The sequence below is a fragment of the Budorcas taxicolor genome, chromosome 10 (genome assembly GCF_023091745.1).
Source record: "Budorcas taxicolor isolate Tak-1 chromosome 10, Takin1.1, whole genome shotgun sequence".
Taxonomy (NCBI): Eukaryota; Metazoa; Chordata; class Mammalia; order Artiodactyla; family Bovidae; genus Budorcas; species Budorcas taxicolor.
The window spans coordinates 100,206,405-100,225,868 of NC_068919.1; the positions used below are offsets into that span (position 1 = coordinate 100,206,405).

The following is a 19,464-nucleotide window of genomic DNA, read 5'->3' on the forward strand; positions in this document are numbered from 1 at the left end:
AGCTCTACCCAGTGGCATATTAAAAAAGCAGACACGTTACTTTGCTAACAAAGGTCCGTCTAGTCAAAGCTATAGTTTCTCCAGTAGTCATGTATGCATGTGAGAGTTGGACCATAAAGCAAGCTGAGCACCGAAGAACTGATGCTTTTGAACTGTGGTGCTGGGGAAGACTCTTGAGTCCCTTGGACTGCAAGGAGATCCAACCAGTCAATAATAAAGGAAATCAGTCTTGGGTGTTCACTGGAAGGACTGATGCTAAAGCTGAAACTTCCAATACTTTGGCCACCTAATGCAAAGAACTGACTCATCTGAAAACACCCTGATGCTGGGAAAGATTGAAGGCAGGAGGAGAAGGGGACGACGGAGGATGAGATGGTTGGATGGCATCACGGACTCAATGGACATGAGTTTGAGTGAACTCCGGGAGTTGGTGATGGACAGGGAGGCCTGGCGTGCTGTGGTCCATGGGGTCGCAAAGAGACATGACTGAGCGACTGAACTGACTGACTGACGCAGTGGCATTTAGGTCCCGTCTCCAGCCCTCAGCCCAGCAGGAGACAGAGAGTTTGATGACTGACATATTTCATTACCTTAACAAGCAAGCCCTCCCCCAGCTCCCACACAAACTCAGTGAGTGCGCAAACCCCAGCCACGCACTGGGGACACAGATGTGGGCAAGAAGCCGTCCTGTCCTCAAAGCTGGGGGCACGGTGATAACCCCAGCGTGACCGAGCTGTGTGCCTGGCACTGGGCTCTACCTCAGCCACCGGCAAGACTGCACTTCACCTCTACTGTCTGCACGTCGGGGCCACAAGGCCGGCTCCTGCCCGAGACGCCTCTGCTGGGGTAAAGTGGCGGAGCTGAGACGTGGTTGCTGCGGCCCCAACGCTAGGCCCGCACTCCTCCTCTGAGGGAAGGCGTGCAAACGGCCTGTGCCTCTGCCAGCCCTGCCGATTCCGGGGCCACCGGAGATGAGGGCCCACTGGGGCCGGCCTCCCGAGTAGACAGGAGCCCCCCGAGGAGGCGACTCTCAGTCCCTCTCTTCAGACGCAAATGAACACAACTTGCTAAGCTTGCAATTATTATAATCAGGTGTTTTGTACAAAGAAGACCTTGGTGAGGCACCACACTGGAAGTGAGGGATTAAATTAAACCTGTTCTTTCAAAGGAGACAAAAGGCACTTGGCAGGTTTGAGGACAATCAGTGTCTTCCTCACTCATGGCTTTTATGTGCGTGTGGAGACTGCTGCCCAGGGATGGAGCCCCTGGTGCCCCTGGCTGCTTGCTGGGGCGCCGTGCGGGGGCCCTGGCTCTGGGGAGCGTCTCTGTCCATGCCCAGGACAAAAGCCCCTTGGAGATTTTTTAATTAAAAAAATGTACTTATTTTTCCTTTTTTTTGGCTGCGCCTCGAGGCCTGTGGGATCTTTGTCCCCCGACCAGGGATCGCAACGGTGCCCCCTGCGTTGGAAGCAAGCGCAGTTCTAACGACGGGCCCCCAGGGAAGAAGTCCTGCCTCTTGGAGACTTTAGACATCACCGCGGGGCTCTGCCCAAGTGCCAAGCCAGCGCTTCGCTTGGGGGTGCACTGGGTCCCTGATCGGGACACCCGCCCTGCGGCACCGCTGCTGGGGGCTCCTGAGCTGGGGGGACCCACCAGGGGCAGTGGAGCCAGTGGAGCGAGAGGGCAGAGGCACGTCGGAGCACGGGCCCCCGGCTCCCCGCGAGCTCAGCTCCACCACGGACTCGGGCAGCTTGCTCGGGTCCCAGGGGCTCTGCCTGAAACATGGGGACAAGGACCGAGACACGGGAGGCCAGCGAGGCCTGCATGAGGCCTGCATGAGGCCTGCGAGGGCTCAGTGACGGAAGCCGTCGCTGAACCGTCCCGTGGTCAACGCCGTGATTCTGAGCGACCGCGGGGCAGGGGCTCCCGGGCGCCCGCGGCCGATTGTCCGCCCCTGCGCCCTCTCGGCCGGGCCTGGTCAGATCAGGGAGCCTCCGATTCGCCTCTGCCTGGGCGGCACCCGGCGCGGCCCAGCACCCCGAGGGCCTCGGTGAGCGTCTGCTGGACGGATGCAGAGACGGATAAGGACGGCGGAGGAGGGAGGTGCGGGGGGGGCGGGGGGCCCAGCTCCCTTCCCTGCGACGTAAGCCTGGCCCCACCGGGCGGCCTCCCAACAACCCTCCCACCCGTAAGCTTTGCCGGCAGAAGCGCCGCACCGGTGCCCGCAGCCCTCGCCAGCCTCGCCAGCCCCCGCTGCAACCCGGCTGTCCCCAGCCCTGTGGACGCGCCCTTCGTGGTGCGAAGTTTCCAGAGCAAAGGAGCCGTGACGCCACCTCTCCGTCGGGAGGTCTGAGCGCCTCTCCGACTTCCGCTAGGAAGAGGCGGAGGCGGCGGCTTCCTCCCTGAGAACCAGCGTAGAGGCGGCGGCTGCGTCTCTTCACCCCCAGGGCTGCCTCCACCCCCAAGTCCCGGGGCTTGAATTACTATCTGCCTCCCGAGGTCTGGGTGTCCCACACTGCAGCCGGCGGGACCCTCAGAGCCCGGGAGGGACCCCCAGAGGGGGGCGGGACCCCCAGAGGGTGGCGGGACCCCCAGAGGATGGCGGGACCCTCAGAAGCCGGGTGGGACCCCCAGAAGCCAGGTGGGACCCCCAGAGGGTGGCAGGACCCTCAGAGGGTGGCGGGACCCCCAGAGGCTGGTGGGACCCTCAGAAGCTGGGCGGGACCCCCAGAAGCCAGCTGGGTGGGACCCCCAGAGGGTGACGGGACCCCCAGAGGCTGGTGGGACCCTCAGAAGCCAGGTGGGACCCCCCAGAGGGTGGCGGGACCCCCAGAGGATGGTGGGACCCTCAGAAGCCGGGGGGGTACCCCCAGAGGGTGGCAGGACCCCCAGAGGCTGGCGGGCTCCCCAGAGGCTGGGCTGGCCAGGTGATGGGAAATCCTGGGTGTAGGCAGGCGATTTCACCATCAGCTGCAGCCTGAGACAGGACTCATAAATTCAATGAGCTCACGCTCAGAAACACCAACATCAACGTCGCCAAAGCTCAGCATGGGGCACCGACCTAATTCAATGTCAGATCTGGCTGGCCCCATGCGTTATCAAGGGACATCCTCGAGAAGGCAGCTCAGGGCAGACTGTGCTGCTCAGGCTGCGGTGGGGGGCTGGCGGGGGCGAAGGCGGGCGGTAGGGGTGGTCCTGGGGTCCCCAGAAGACATGGGGATGCTGGGTGTTTTCCTCACTCTGAGGCCAAGAAAGCTCTCAGTAACATCCCGGCCCATCTCCAGACTCGCTGCCCTCGATCTCCCATTGCAATCGTGTGCCCTGTTGTTGCCAGCGAGAAGGACCTCGAGTCTCCACCAGCCCTCAGGAGAGCACCATGGCACCCGGCAGGACCTCAGCGCCCCCACCAGCTCCCCACGCTCTCACTTTTCCACTCTAATGGCCAAGAGACTCCCGCTGACTTATTTAAACGTCTCCCAGGTTGGCTTATTTTATTTTTATCTGCCTTCTCCAGCAACACGCCAGAAGGGGCAACAGCTCAGGGCGGCCGGGAAGTCAGCGCTCCCCACGAGGCGCCCGCGGTGGAAAGTCGGTGCTAATCACCCCCCGAGGGAGGCGTGCCCGTGTGTGTTTGGGAAGATGGTGCCCCGCCCCTGGGGTCCACCCCAGGCCCGGCCTCCCCCCAAGGCCCCAGGACCCCCGGGGGGGCACAGCAGCCCAGGAAGCCAGCTGGCTCCCCCCAGCAGCTGGTGGGGTGGGGATGGTGGGGGAGACCTGGCCCCAGAGTCCCAGCCAGCGGAGTGGGGGTTCTCTGTGGTCAGGAAGACGTTCACACGGGAACACCACATTGCTGGGGCCGCCCTGGTGGCTCAGCTGGTAAAGAACTGGCCTGCAGTGCAGGAGACCCGGGTTCGATCCCTGGGTCAGGAAGAGCCCCTGGAGGAGGACATGGCAGCCCGCTCCAGTACTCTGCCCTGGAGAATCCCACGGACGGAGGCGCCTGGCGGGCTGCAGCCCACGGGGTCGCGAGCGTTGGCATGGTGACTAAGACACACTGCGCGGCTGAGCTCACAGGCTTCCTGGAGAAGCCGAGGCGCGGGGCCCCAGAGACCCCAGCCCCAGCCTGTGGTCCCGGGCCAGGACCCCTTCCCGACATCCCTGACAACCCCCATCAGACCCCCATCCCAACTTGTCCTCGGTGGGGTGGGGGGTCACACCTTTGAAGCATCACTACACTTGGGTCTGAACATTTATCACCAACACAATGAAAGCAAAAGCCTGTCCTGTCATTTCCAGCAAGGAGCCCCGGCCTCCCCTGGGCCGGGAAGCATCACAGTGGTGGAGAGCAGGTCCTCTCAGGCCAGCTCTGCCGTCCACCACCAACTGTCCAGCTTAGGTAGAACCTTCTCTCTAGCCTCTTTCCTGACCTAGAAAATGAAGGGGTGGAGGAGGTGATCTGCAGATGAAAATTCGAGGCTTTGGTCAAATTTTCCACCCAACAAGTATTTTTTGGAGCATCAGCTACATACCAGCGAAGAAGAGCCTCTAAAGTGAAGGAGGGGAGTGAAACAGCTGGCTTAAAGCTCAACATTCAGAAAACGAAGATCATGGCACCCGGTCCCAAAACTTCATGGCAAATAGATGGGGAAACAATGGAAACGGTGACAGACTTTCTCTTATTGGGCTCCAAAATCACTGCAGATGGTGACTGCAGCCATGAAATTCAAAGATGCTTGCTCCTTGGAAGAAAAGCTATGACCAACCTAGACAGCATATTAAAAGGCAGAGACATTACTTTGACAACAAAGGTCCGTCTAGTCAAAGCTATGGTTTTCCAGTGGTCATGTATGGATGTGAGAGTTGGACTGTGAAGAAAGCTGAGCACCAAAGAATTGATGCTTTTGAACTGTGGTGTTGGAGAAGATTCTTGAGAGTCCCTTGGACTGCAAGATCAAACCAGTCCATCCTAAAGGAGACCAGTCCTGGGTGTTCACTGGAAGGACTGATGATAAAGCTGAAATTCCAATACTTTGGCCACCTGATGGGAAGAACTGACTCATTTGAAAAGATCCTGATGCTGGGAAAGATTGAAGGCAGGAGGAGAAGGGGACGACAGAGGATGAGATGGCTGGATGGCATCACCGACTGGATGGACATGAGTTTGGGTTAGCTCTGTGAGTTGGTGATGGACAGGGAGGCTTGGCGTGCTGCAGTCCGTGGGGTTGCAAAGAGTCGGACACGACTGAGCGACTGTTCTGACTGAATTGAGCTACGTATCTGGTGCATATCTGTTCTTTCAGGGCTTAAACTTTAATTGGAGAAACAAGCAGAAAACACGGCAAGGTGGCCTCTCTCCCGCCTTCAGCAGGGCAGAGTGCCCACGGAGGGCCAGGAAGGGGGCTGGGAAGGGCTGCCTGGGGCGGGGGGTCCTCCTAGGGGGAGGCCCTCGTGGGTGGGGGGCCCTCCAGCAGTAAGACGGACACAAACGGGAGAGCGGCCCCGGAGGCGTGGCCCTTTCCACCTCGAGGCCCAGCGTGGGTGGGAGAGAGAGGGGGTATCTCTCTGAGTCTGGGAGACCCTGGGGACGCCCGTCTCAGTCCCCTGGGACCTGTGTGCCCTGGGACCCAGTGGGCGCTCAGTAAACGCTGCTCGTCCGAAAGGCAGTCAGGACACGTCGGTGCTGGGTGGACGCTGGGCGTGGGTGTCACCCGCTCCCCGAGGAGGGCGGGCACCCTGCACACATGTCTGGGAGCGGCAGGGCAAGGAGGGTGCGGTGGGGCATGTGGGACCTCCAGGCCAGGCCCTGCAGGCTCTGTCGGAGTCTCACAATGGACCCACAGGGCCCAGGGATTTCCGGGCAGTCCCGCGGGGCCGCCGGCCGAGGCCCCCCCGAGGGCGGCGATCCCCTACCTGTCGGGGACGCGGTCATCTTGGCCAGTGGCTGCCGCATCCCCGCCAAGCGCTGGGCATGAACTATTTTTCCACTTTTCCACAGGAACAGGAGTGATAAGACGCTTTCTGACGAAGGGAGAACAGGAATTGATAAAGCCTGGAAAATTCTTTTTCCGCAAATAACAGGAGGAGTCAGCACAGAGTCCGGGCAGGAAGGCAGGTGGGGGTCCGGGGGTGGGCTGAATGTCCTGCCGCCCGTTTGCTGGGACGCGGGACCCTGCCCTGCCCTCGGGGCTGGCTCGGCTCCTCGGGGCTGCAGAGCCCGTGGGACGGACGGCCTGGCCTCCACGCCCCACATGGCAGAGCCCTCACGCTGACCACCCCAGAGAAGAGCCAGCGTCACTTCCTCAACGCTCCCCGTTCCTGTGGGAAGGGCAGGGACGTGGCCCTCGGGGCTGGACTGCGGTGCTGGCAGCTGCCCTTCCATGGACTTCGATGCCAGCGCCGTGAAGTCTGCAGGCCACGAGCCCCTGTGGGGAGCTCCCCGGTGGACCCTGAGGCTGGACGGGTCGCCTGGATGGAGGGAGGGAGTCAGAGGGGTCAGGGGCAGCCGCTGCAAACGGCGCCTGTGGTCAGGCCACAGGACGCGCGCGTGGACTCAGGGAAGGCACTGGTCCCGGGGGCGGCCACTCACAGGCAGGGGCATCTACCCCCAGCTGCACTGCCAAAGAGCGGGGGTCTGCTCTCAGCCCCTGCAGCCACTCGGGGACCCCTGCTCACTGTCTGGGGGACTTTGCTGAGAAGGGAGCCCTCCCCGTCTCCCAGAAGGCAGGGCCCCGGGACACCCAACATCCACCTTGCCGGGCCCCGGGGGCCTGCGCACTTTAGACGGTTCTCGTAGCCGCTTCCTGGAGCCAAAGGAAGGGGCAGAATCCTAACAGCCACCAGGCGGGAGCGCCCCTGGCGGCCTCATGAGAATGGGACTCATGTCTGCAGGACAGAGGCCACACTGCCGTCCAGGGTCGCAGGAGTGGCCAGTGGATGGCAGAGCTAGAACGTGAGCGCTGCCCACCACCTCGGCTCCCATCCCCAAGCCCCGGATGGTGCTGTGTGTCCCCCCGAGCCTCCCCTGCGGGCCGTCTCCACGCAGAGGGGCCAGGTGACCCCACCGCGTCACTCCACGAGCACGCCCGCCCACCCCTTGGAGCCCTGCCTCGCGGATGCCCCCTGCTCCCCTGTCCCCTGCCTCCCTCCATGCTAAGCCATCTGACCCCAGGCCACAGTGTGCAGCAGACTGGCCTCCAGAAGGAAAACGCCCCGTTCACAGCGTCCACCACCTTCCGTGGTGTGAACACCCCTCCGGGGCCGAGTTCACGGGATGTCTCTGCAGGGCTGGGGCGGGTTAGCCCAGGATGCTGCTGTCTCCAGGGCTGAGGGCGGAAGGGGAGAAGCGGCCTTTTTCCCCTCGTCAGGCGATGTGACTCCACAAAGCTTGCGTTAAGTCACTCAGTCGTGTCCGACTCTTTGTGACCCCATGGACCATAGCCCCCCAGGCTCCTCTGTTCATGGGACTCTCCAGGCAAGAACACTGGAGTGGTTGCCATGCCCTCCTCCAGGGGATCTTCCTGACCTGGGGATCGAACTTGTGCCTCCTGCTGCAGGTGGGTTCTTCACTGCTGAGCCCCCGGGAAGCCCCAGGCAAGCTGAGGGTATCAGTGAAATGCCCTTGGAACGCCCCCGGGCCTCTGTCTCCTCCCCTTCAGCCTCCAAAGGCTCCCTGGGCAGCCGGCCTCCTGAGCCTGGCCCCCTAACGCCGGCAGTCCCTGTGAGCTGGGCTGCCCCCTGCTGTAGCCGTGGTGGGCGCCGGGGGCGGGGGCAGAGTCAGCAGGAGGAACGGGGTTTGCAGCGTCAACCGTCCCAGAGGCAGAGGCTGATCCGTCCCCTCCGGGTGAGACACCCGGGGGCAGGTAGAGACATCTAACAGCGTGTGGGAGCTCTAATTAGAGAGCCAGTTATAACCCACTGACCTGCCTGGTTTTGACAGGCCTGGAAAAACGCATGTTTGTTCCAGGAAGAAGCAGGCTTTGCTTCTGGTTTGTTCTGAGAGATCCCCGCGGGGACGGCTTGCTGGCACTTTGGTTCCAGCCTCCTGTGTCTGTCCGGATGCCCGTGGCCCCAACATGGGGGATCAGAGGGAACCTGTGGGGACTCTGGTCCCTAAGGGGAGGGCTGCTTTCCACCACAGGCCTGCTTCATGCTTCTGTTTATGAGGAAGGACACAGCCTGGTACCCATAGGCTCCCCCGCAGGGCCGGGCAGGCAGTTTCTGCTTCGTCTGAAAGGACGTCAGTTGGCATTTCAATCAAGGGTCTCTTCAAGACAGACCTCCCGGCAAGGCCGGGCCCCAGGCTCAGTGGCTGTGTGTCCAAGCTTCCTTGCAGAAACAGGCCCTCTGATCATCAGCTGGGGTCCCTGCCCTCCCCGGGGAGGCTGACGCCTGCCAGAGACTCAGGTCTCCAGGAGACACAGAGAAGGGACGGAGCGCGTTTCTCCCTAGAGCCAAGGCCACGTCCACTGTCAGACGGCAGGCGTGTAGGTGCAGTTAGAGGCAGCGCTGACACGGCGCAGGCGCTGCACAGGCCTTCCGGATGACTCGGGGACGTTCTGAAAGGCGTGGGAGGAAACCGTACCTGCAGAGGTGTGCCTAAGGGACAGGTGCTCTGCAAACCCCGAGCCGCTGAGGAAGGAGAGGGGGGGTGCAGACGGGACGAGAAGGGGCCTCGGGACTGCCAGCAGCCGGCAGGAGCGACCGGGACAAGCAACCCGGGGCGTGGGCAGCAGGGCTGGGGTCCCAGGAACCGAGCCAGAGGGGCCGTGGGGCAGAAAAGCCCTCAGACTCGGGTCCCGCCTCTCCCCAGCTGGCCGCCGAAGCCTCGGGGGGCCCCCGGCAGCCTCCTTACCCAGCACTCAGCCCTGTGCGCCTGCGTGGCTCCCTGGCCAGCAGGCCTCTACGAGCAGGGTCTGCGGGGCCCGGCCCCCGAGCAGGCTCCCAGTCTCCACCTTCCCAGAGCCCGAGGGCTGGAAACCTGGCGATCCTTGGCCTTTCATCACTGGTGCGTGTGGCATCCCTTCCTTCTAAGCGATGAGCCCAAGGACCTAGGGAGGACATCCTGCTAGAAGTTTCCCCCAGGTCCTGCCTCTGGTTTTTCTTCACTGACATCAAGGATATCGGTGTCCACCAGAGTGGACGGGTGGCAGACGAAAGCCTGGACTAAAAATCCCTTACCCCCGACCCCCTTGGCAACAGAAGGGATGCCAAAGATGGACCCAGAGACATTCCTACACATGCCCAGACTCCCAAACCAGAGCTGAAGCGCGTGGATCTAGGCATTTCCAGGGCTCGGGCAGCTGTGAGCAGGGAGACATCCCCGGGCGAGGTGAGAGGCAGGAGAAGGGATGGAGGCTTCACCCAGGTGGGAGCAAAAGAGGAAGGAGACAGCTACAGTAGATGCTGCTTGACACGAAGACAGGGTCACACCCTTCAACCCCTAGAAGGTGGTGAGAAACTCCTCTCCTCCCACCAGAACAAGGGGCTGAGTTCTCTGGGGCGAGGGTCACCGTGCAGGAGGTTAGAAAGCTGATCCATTTCACGCCCACTGCAGCTCAGGAAGGCAAGTGCTAGGATCCCATTTAACAGATAAGGAAAGGGCTCAGTTGCTCAGTCGTGCTCTTTGTGACCCCATGGACTGTAGCCCGCCCCGCTCCTCTGTCCCTGGGATTCTCCAGGCAAGAATACTGGAGTGGGTTGCCATGCCCTCCTCCAGGGGATCTTCCCAACCAGGGATTAAGCCCACATCTCTTGTGTCTCCTGCACTGGCAGGTGGGTCCTTTATCACTAGTGCCACGGGCGTGAAATCTTCAGAAGTGATGGAGTCAGGATTCCTGGGGGTGGGAGCTGCCACTCAGCGCTGCACCCCCAGCTGCCCCCGCATCCCTCTCTGTAAAAGGAGCTGCTCAGATGGGGGGATCCCATGGGTGCTCTAAACCCCGGAGTGCCCTCCACTCTCTGGGGAGCTCCAGGTCCAAAGGCTTTCTGCCACCCATCCACTCTGGCCCCTCATCCTTCGTACTGGTGAGGAAAAACCAGAAGCAGACCCTGCGGGAACTTCTGGCGGGAGGTCCCCCCTAGGCCTTTGGGCTAAAGGGTTTGAAGTTCAGACCGTCAGAAGGTTCAGACCACACGAGGGAAGACACGGCCCAGAGAGAAAGTCCAGAAACACTAGTGAGGGGGCATCTCTGAGACCAGCAGCGGAAGATGGGGGCAATTTAAGCGTCAGACAGGCTGGGGCTGCCAGCCCAGGTGGCCCCAAATGCCCCCGGGGGGAGACGGGGGCCGCCTCACCACGCCCTCCGGCTGAGTTCAGAGGCGGCCCCTGTGGGGGAAGATGCTCAGGAAGCCAAGGAAGCAGCAGGGCTGAGATCCGGGGAGGCCTGAAGCCAGGAGGGCACTAGGGGCCACGCCTTGAGCACAGGACGACCCTGGTAAATGAGACGAGTCCAGACCAAGTTCCTAATCCCAGCTAGGGAGCAAGACCGCGGCGAGGTGGGAAGGTGGTGGAAGCGAGATGCCAAGCCGTCCCGGAAGACTGGAGCAGAATTGCTAAGAATGAGTGGTTTGGGTAGGGTACGTCAGATTTTAAATAGTTTTAGATCATCATTAGTAATGAGACACTGAACCACACCGCCTATAATGAGTCATCTAAGAATACAAAACAGAAAACAGAAATAAACAAAAGACTCTGATGCTGGGAGGGATTGGGGGCAGGAGGAGAAGGGGACGACCGAGGATGAGGTGGCTGGATGGCATCACCGACTCGATGGACATGGGTCTGGGTAAACTCCGGGAGTTGGTGATGGACAGGGAGGCCTGGCGTGCTGCGATTCATGCGGTCGCAAAGAGTCGGACACGACTGAGCGCCTGAACAACAAGGGCACAGCACAGAAAATAGAAACGCAGAACTCTCTATCTTTGTTCCCTTAAGTTGCTGCAAAGGAACGCCTGGTGGCATGGCTTGCATTTCAGAGCCTGCGCCGGGTCTGCGCTGCTTCTGGGTCTGTGACTTCAGTCCTCAGTGAAATCAGGGGTGGCCTGAAGCCACAGAGCCCTGGCCAGCACCCAGAAATGCTGCAGTGGGAGGAAGGACCCAATAATCAAGCAGAAAATGTCTGCAGAGACTACGTCTGCACTGAATGAGGCCGTTGGGGCTGGGAGGATGCCTGGGGGTGGGTGGGCGGCGAGAACAAGGCCACAAGCCACACAGGGGTCGTGCAGGCATCCAGCAGAAGTTCCAGAGTCCCAGGGAACACGCCTTTCGCTCCACTGAGGTCACTAATGCCCAGCTGAAAATGCTGTCAGCTAAAGGACACAGCTCCAAAGGAAGTGAAGATGCAGCTGGTGCCATAAACACCATTCAATTCCTGCTTCTTCCCCTAGGTCATTTCCAGTACCCTCCCCACCCACTCACACGTGCCCTCCGCTGGATGCCCCCCGACCCGCTTCAGCAGACCCGCTCTCCGTTTCTGCCACTGCCGTCGCCTCCCACCGAGACGGGTGTGTGCTGGGGCGCTCAGTCGTGTCTGACTCTGCGACCCCCTGGACTGCAGCCCGCCAGGCTCCTCTGTCCATGGGATTCTCCAGGCAGGAAAACCACAGTGGGTGCCCACTTCCTCCTCCAGGGGATCTTCCCCACCCAGGGATTGAACCCGCAGCTCCGGCATTGGCAGGCAGGCTCTTTACCACCTGCACCGCCCGGGAAGCCCCAAAGCAGGCACTCTGCAAACCCAGTTAGGGCAACGCGGTCTCCCCTTCCCTTCCCCAGAGGAGCCGCCCTCTGAGCGAACTGTGAGAGCGAGGAAGATACCGTGGTGCTGTGGAAATAAGGAAGCTGCTTCCAACTGGGTTTGGGGTGGGGGTCGGGGGTGAAAGAAGAATCTCCTTGAGTCTGGGACCAAGAGCAGAGGTGGTCTCGGCCCGACGGGACACCAGGCCCATGGTCTATGGGGGAGCCAGTAGGAGGGGCTGAGTCACCATCAAGGGACCAGGAAGTGTCCTTGGGGAGAGAGGACGGAGGGGTGACCCACAGGAGAGTTCACCCGGCCCGGGGCGGTGAGGTCTGGGTGTCCGCTGTTTTCAGACAGGAATCGATGCTTAGTGACACTCGCGGGGCGCGCGGGAGGCTCCCCCTTGCTGGGCTGGGCTGTCTCCAGGGGGGATTCCCCAGGAGGCCCTGGTCTCGAGGGAAGAAGGTGGATGAGAAGCGGCCCCTGAAGAGGCTCCGCGGCGGGAGGGGCGCTGCCTGAATCAGCACAGCCCCTTGGTGCCGCCGTGCCAGCCAGCTGCCTCCTCGCCCCCCGCCGCCGCCCCAGGGACCACCTGAGCCTCCCAGCACCCGTGTCTGGGTTGGGCCTTGGGGCCTGGCACGGAGCTTGGCCGGGAACAGGGAGAGCGCACAGGGCTCCGACCAAGGACGGTGGACTCTTGTGAGCTGCCGTTCTGATCTCTGGTGCGGAACTAGGCCCCCTGTGGGCGAGGTCGCGGGTCCGCGCCCGCCTGGACTGAGACCCCCCGAAGCCCCCGCAGACGCCTGCCCTGGGCCGGGCCTCTCCCCGCGACGCTGCTCCTGGGGACCGAGGCCACGCGACTCCAGTCCTGAGCCCTGGCTGGCTGTGGTCCCAGCCACCACGCCCCCAGACGGGTTCAAGGTCTGGCATGGAGGAGTGTCTGGAGACGACAGGACAGGGTCTGAGCGTGAGGGGGGCTGTCCTGCGCCATCCCAGCCCTGGAGCGGAGGGCTGCCGGCAGCCTTCTCTCGCATTCCGCCCCCGGGGCAGGCCTGAGGGCGCCCGCCAGGCCGGCACACCCGGACCCCCCGGGAGCCCGGCTCATCCTCCTGAGACCCGCCGCCGGAAGTCCGTGACTCAGCCCCGCCCAGGCCGCCACGGCGCCCCCTACGTCACTTCCTGTCCTTGTGGCCGACGGGACCTGCCGAGGACGAGGGACGGGGAGCTGGCGAACCTGACCGGCGAGACTAGCCTGTTCCCACGGGCTCTGCTGAGTCTAGTCACGGCAGCGGCCCCAGGGTTTGGGCCGGGCCTTCACTCACGAGAGGGGATTGGTGACAGCTGTGAAGGGCACGGTCACCTCTGCCCCCTCCCACCCCCAAGCCGGCGGCCACCCCCCAGTCTACGCAGCCACTGCGCTGCCAGGCGGGATGCCGCCCCCAGGGAGCAGACAGCTCCGCGTCGGTTCAACCAGTGCTTCCAGGGAGGGCGGTCCAGGGGCCAACACCTCCCACCAGGGTGGGTGGGTGGGGGGCCAAGAAAGGCTCCCCTGGGCAGTGACCCCCGAGTCTGCTCCGTGAGAGGCTCTGTCCCTCCTGCCCGTGCACCTCTGCCCTAGGCCGAGGCCCCAGCATAGCCTGGCCACGGGCCATCGTCCACAGCAGTCCGGTCTGGCCCGGCGTGGCCACCCCGAGCTCGGGCAGAGGTGACGCCTTCTGTCTCTGCCTGAGACAGGTCAGGCCAGCGGAGGCCTCCGCTGTTTCCTGACCCCTTTCAGCCGCGATGACCAGGGCGACAGGCTCGAAAGCCACAGTCAGAAAGTAATACTCGAACAGGAAAGCACCACGCTTCTGGCCAAGCATGTGCCATGATACGTTCTTACTTCAGCTCCCCTAGTTGCTGAAATTCGGTTCAGGGGGAAAGCCACTTCAGAGGTCAGCTCCTCCGGAAAAGAACTCTCAAATAGAAACAGAGGGGCCTCCACCACGGGCGAGTGGACCTGAGCTAGTGCTTAGAGAGCCTGTGGGACTCAACCTGCAAAACCATACCACCAGGCGGCCACTGTTATTATCCCCATTCCACAGCCGAGAAAATGGAGGCCCAGGAAGACTAAGGGACTTGGCCACACAGTCGGGAAGTGATAAAGCAGGGACCCAGGTGGGCTGGCCCCGGCGCCATGCTCTTGACTGCTGTGCTGTCCTATTGTTTAAGCTCTAGACCCTTAACAGACTTGACCTTCCGGTCCTGGCTCTGCTCCTAACTTGAAATGTGACCTGGGGCAGGTCACCAAGCGCAGTGTCTTTCCCATCAGTAAAAAAGAGATTCTCGATTTCACCACACCTTGCAAGAATAAACATCAGACGTGGAGGATGAGGTTTTAAATTTCTTTTCAGAGGTGAAGGTTATGTTCATGCCAAGGATTCCCAGTTCTCAGAAGGGCCTGAAGCTGTCAGAGTTGCTAAGAGGCCGTGTGTACCATGAAAGGGTGGCAGCCGAGCTGGCTGGAGAACCAGCAGCTGGTAGGAAGCCCTGCACCCTCCTCTGTTAGTCTGAGCCCCAGATAAACGGCCAAGAACGACAGCAGAGAAACGAAGGCCTGTACGCTTTTCAAAGATGGCTATCAACAGCACACAGGCGCGCAGAAAGGGTGGCCCTCTAAATATTTCATTAGTCTTTCTTTAAAGCAAACAATCATCCTCCTTATGTTTAAAAGCAGTTTTAAAATCCTGAAAGTAAATGAAATACAATGAATAGATGAGACGGCCTTCTCACTCGACTGCGGTAGTTTTGTTCCCTCCCAATCATGCCTCCCGTGTGAGGAGAGAAATTGATACTTTGGATGAAAGAGATCGGTTTCTAAGGACGAGCGTTCGCAAGGGGAAGGACATCTCCGTTCTGCTCCATTACCTTAATTGTCCCTGGGTCTCGTCTAGAGTAACAGGATCAGAGTTCCCTTCTCTAAGACGGGTTTCTCCAAGGCAAAGATGCGTAGCCCTGCCCTGTCCATCTGTGCCCTGGGCCCCAGGTCCCCCTTGCTAATCTGATGGATAAATTAGATCCACAGACTCAGCTGCCATCTCTGGTGAAAGTGTTAATCGCTCAGTCATGTCTGACTCTTTTTGACCCCTTGGACTATGGCCCACCAGGCTTCTCTCTCCATGGAATTCTCCAGGCAAGAATACTGGAGTGGGTTGTCATTCCCTTCTCCAGGGGATCTTCCCCACCCAGGCATCCAACCTAGTTCTCCCGCATTGCAGGCAGATTCTTTACCATCTGAGCCAGCAGGGCCATCTCTGGAATCACCCTGAAAAATTCACCAGCTTCCTGCTGCCTCTCTCCTCCAACAGGGCTATCCATTGGAAAACATGCTTCTAAATAATGAAATATGAGACACAAGCAATTTCCCCCAAATCTCATGAAACAGATGAACACTTTAAAAGAGCGAGAGGAATAGAAACACCAGAGTTTCATAATTTAGCAGCACAAGCTGCCTGCCTCAAGCAAGCTGGAGCTCACCACCTTCCCTGGATTCAAACCCTCCCTGCCATCCTTCTGGCTTGTCATGCATAATGGGATGAAACATTTTCCCTCAGTAATCAAGCCTGTAAGCTTCTAGACAGTTAAAAGAAAGCTCCGACTTCAGGGCGATGTTGTGAGCCTTGTTTTGATGCTTCTGGCTCAAACTTTAGAGCCGTGAAAACAGCTTAAGCTGTAGTAACCATGCAGAACCTCGCATTTCAGGTCCTCCTTCCAGACCCACCGCCAGCAGGGCGTGCCCCTGGGTATTTCGTAATCAAATCCACTTTTCCGACAGCATGGCCATTCTCTGCCAGCCTCTGCAACTCACGTGCTCCTGAAACAGAACTGCGACCCACATCTAAAGTTCTCACGCTCGATGTCACTGCAGACTTCCGATGTTTCAGAAAGCCTAAGACAGGGGACTTCCCTGGAGGTCCAGTGGTTGGACTTGGCCTTCCAGTGTAGGGGATGTGGGTTTGATTCCAGCTTGGGGGGGCCAAAACCGCCCCAAAAACATAAAGCAGAAGCAATACTGTAACAAATTCAATGAAGACTTTTAAAAGAAGAAAGAAGAAAATGTAAGATCATGGAGGAAACCCTCAGGGACAACTCATCCTGGAACCTTAGCCTGGAGCTCACGCCTCAGTCCAGCCACAGGGGTCAACCAGCACTTCTGGACACTTGATGCCCAGACAAAAAGCTTGTTCTGTTATTTGACTGGCCCTTTATTATGGTGATCCCCAAACTGTCTTTCCACTGAGCAGGAATCCCTCCCCGCCTCACTGATGGGTCCTTTCTGCCCTGCCACCCACCATCAAGGGGCTGTCCAGCCAAGGCAGGCAGGCGGGCCTTCACCCTGTGCCCGCGGGGGGTCCCCGACCCCTGGCTTCCAGTGGTCGCTTTTCCCCATTGTCCTTCCTTTTCTCTGGGAGCTCCACCACGGGGCCTTTCTCACGAGCTCCCACAGCAGAGCAGGAGAAGTTTACCAGCTCTCCGCTCTCCCAGCTACCCTCCTTTGAAGGACAGCTGGCGTCTGTCCCTGGACAGGCGTCCAGCCTTGTTGGAGACCTTCGACGTGCAAGGGCATGGCCCTGAGAACTTTCATTCTATTTTCTCCTGCTCAGCATCGGCTCTCAAATCTTTGTCTGCCTCAGTTGGAGGCCCCGCCCTCGGGGCACACATCCATCCTCTTCCTTGGCGGGGGTGGGGGGCAGGCAGGGGCCCCTGGGCCCAGTCCCTCTCCAGCTCGTGTCTCCATAAAGCTGCACGGGCATGTCGCCCACACGCTGCCCTGCCGCCCTCAGCACACCCTGGGCGAGCCCCACCATCTGCTTCTGATTTCACACCTTTTTTGACCAGCTGAGCGCATTGGTAATGTGCTCCAGGATAAGTCTATTTCTCAGCAACATCTCTCCTCTGGTCTTACATCAGCGCCTGCGCACAGCCCTCCTGGCCCCCTTCCACACTCACCTCTCTGTTAGAGGCTCTGTTCCTCTCTCTCCCCCTCATCTCACATTCTGCTCGAGAGCCCAGGCTGACATGATTGGAGGGCAGGCTCATGGCGCTGCTTGCGGAGCCTGGCCCTGCTCTGGTCACCGTGGCCCTGGTTCTGAGCCCGGCCCGCCCTTGGCCTGGGTGGTGCCACCCAGAGGCTGTTCCTCTGCCCTCAGTTCCCCCTTCTGCCCCCGACTCCCGATCACAGCGTTACTGGTATGGAAAAGGTTGCTCCATGTTTCATTAATTCATCTTGGGTCTTGGGAGTGAAAGGCTTTTTAACCATAGCATGCAAATATATGTAAATTTATACACTTATGCAAAAATGATATGAAAATATGCCTTTAGATTTTTCTGGAAAAAACGTCTGATCACTCTATGAATCCCTCCCTTGTCAACAGCATGACTTTGTAATTCCTCACCCCGTCAGCTCACTGCTCCCTTACTATCTGCCCACACTCAGCTCTCTTCTCTTGTGCTAACTCATTATTAATATTAAACACATGATTTCTCTTCTTTCTTCTCACTGTATGTGAATTTAGACGCATCTCTGAAGGCTGAAACTATTAGAAAACTGTCAATTTTTGTTGGAGTTTCATGTATGTTTCTGTTGTCAAGTCCGACCTTATGTTAACTTTAATGCTTTAATGAAAACCATCTGCCCCCAAGTCATTAATGCTTTTTCAACAGTATCACTGTGCTTGCATTTCTCTGCACTCATGCCTTTCCTGTGAGCTGGGCTGATGGAGGGGGCTGGCACACATTACCACTAGCCTGCTCTCAAAGGGAACAAATATCCCTTCCTCGGGGAACAAGCTCACGCCCCCGACCGGGAACCACTCTCCACGTTTAGCATCAACCCCTAGTCTCTACCTGTGACGCAGAACACGGCTTCCTTCTCTCAAGACGGCTCCCTCCAACAGCCCCTCTGCTCCTCCCCTCTCTCTGAGCATCAGGGCTGGCGCAGACACGCTTCCTGCCCTCTGGGTTTTTCCATGGCCTGCAGTCGGCCTGTAGGCAGCTCCTTCCTTTGGAACCCCTTGCCTTGATCTTTGCGGGGGGGGGGGGGGGGGGGGCGGTCCTCTTTGCTGCTCAGGTTCTTCAAACTCCATCTAGTCTTGACCACTGACCCCTGGCCTGGCCGGGCAGGTAGGCCTCCCTGGTCCCCTCATCACCGCACGGCCTGCTCCCCCAGAGTCAGGTGGGTGCTGACACTCACGTCTGCTTCCGCCTCCTCTGCCACGTAAGTCTAGAGCCCTGCCTCTTCCCTGGGGTGTGACCTGGTGAAAAGACGGCCTCGTCTCCCTGCTGCCCCCTCGTCTTCACTTCTTCCTGATCTTTTTAGGCCCAATCGGCCAGTGCTTACTCGCCCGGTCGGGTCTGACTCTCTGCGACCCCGTGGACTGCAGCCCATCAGGCGCCCCTGTCCATGGGATTCTCCAGGCAAGAATCCCGGAGTGGGCTGCCGTGCCCTCCTCCAGAGGATCTTCCCGGCCCAGGGACGGAACTCATGTCCCCTGCATTGCCGGGTGGATTCTTTACCACTGAGCCAGCAGGGAAGCCCATTGAGACGTCTTAGGGGTTTATTATTATTATTCTTACAGTTTTCTACTGGTGAGACCCCTGAGGGAGCTAATGTCTGCGGGCCAGAGAAGGCTCAGCTGTGGCTCTGGATCCAACAGGCAAGGCTCCGCCATCACCCGGCCCTTGCTCACCAGCTCTCCTAGCCTGGGCCCGCGGCCGCTCCTTTCAGAAGGGAAAGCGCCTGGCATTTGTCAGGGAGCTCAGGTGTCTTGACAAGCTCCAAAGGTGAAACCGAAAACCTTCCTGGTGCGATTTGCCTATTCGATCTTTTGTCTCATGTGTTCCCCTTGGGGATGAACAAGAAATACTTCTCTGAATAATTTATAGGCCCTGGGGTAGAAACACGCTGCCTCTTTTTAATAAAAAAGCTGGGTACATGGCCTTGATTATACCTCTTCTGTGATACTTCAGCAAAGGCAGAGAGACCTCAGAAGCTCTTTACAAATTCCTTTTAAAATAGTGAGACAAAGATAAAAAGCCATGTAATGCTTCTAATCAAATAAAAGAATGTTTGTATAATACATACGATTATTTATAAAGCTGTATTGAGCTGTGAAAGGCTCATACAGGGAAGCTGAAAAAACTCAACAGCTGGAATTGCTATAAGGTCTGATTTACTTTTAAAACTGAAAATGGCTGTCTTCAGTTTTCTGCTGAATGAGCACCTCCTGGGTGTCGGGGCTCTCCTAGGCTCGTCACATGGATCATTTCATGGAGTTCTCACGAGTGAGCTGGGTAAGGAGCGGGTCAAGGCACAGAATCACCGAGGCTCCTGGGGGTGCGTGACCAGCCCACGGTGCCCCAGGACCACAGATGGGGCTGAACTGGAACCCAGAGCTGACTCAGAAGCACACATGTCGCACGGTCCCTAACAGTGGGCGCCCCAGCCTTCCGTTGAAAACTAGTAGATGCCGCTCAGTTCTGTCTGCGTTTTGCGATGTTACTGTGGGCAATGCCGAGAGAATGGAGGGTTTGGGACCATCTGGAGTACATTTCACTTATTAGTTACAACACTGTCTCCTCTTCGCCCTGGACAGAACCTCACGGCCTCTCTGGGTGCAAGCCGAATGTTTTCATTTAACGGGAGGCTGGGGTGACTTCCCTGGGTCCTTGCAGTGTGGGGAGGCTGTCCCCC

At 59.3% G+C, this 19,464-nt stretch overlaps 1 protein-coding gene across 6 annotated transcripts in view; it reads right to left on the reverse strand.

The window, feature by feature from the left end:
• Nucleotides 1-19,464, reverse strand: part of TTC7B (tetratricopeptide repeat domain 7B) — a 267,251-nt gene that overhangs the window by 3,789 nt on the left and 243,998 nt on the right. Inside the window, exon 22 of one of the 6 annotated variants that reach the window (XR_008199968.1) lies at nucleotides 5,911-6,018. The exons of 4 other annotated variants lie outside the window; for them this stretch is intronic. Coding sequence is in view for 1 of the 2 variants with exons in the window: in XM_052646212.1 (XP_052502172.1) it covers nucleotides 19,270-19,272 (3 nt within the window). In the remaining variant the exon portion in view is untranslated. Of the gene's footprint in view, nucleotides 1-5,910; nucleotides 6,019-19,239; nucleotides 19,273-19,464 lie in introns of those variants that run through there. One more of the 6 variants, XM_052646212.1, reaches the window with a different exon arrangement.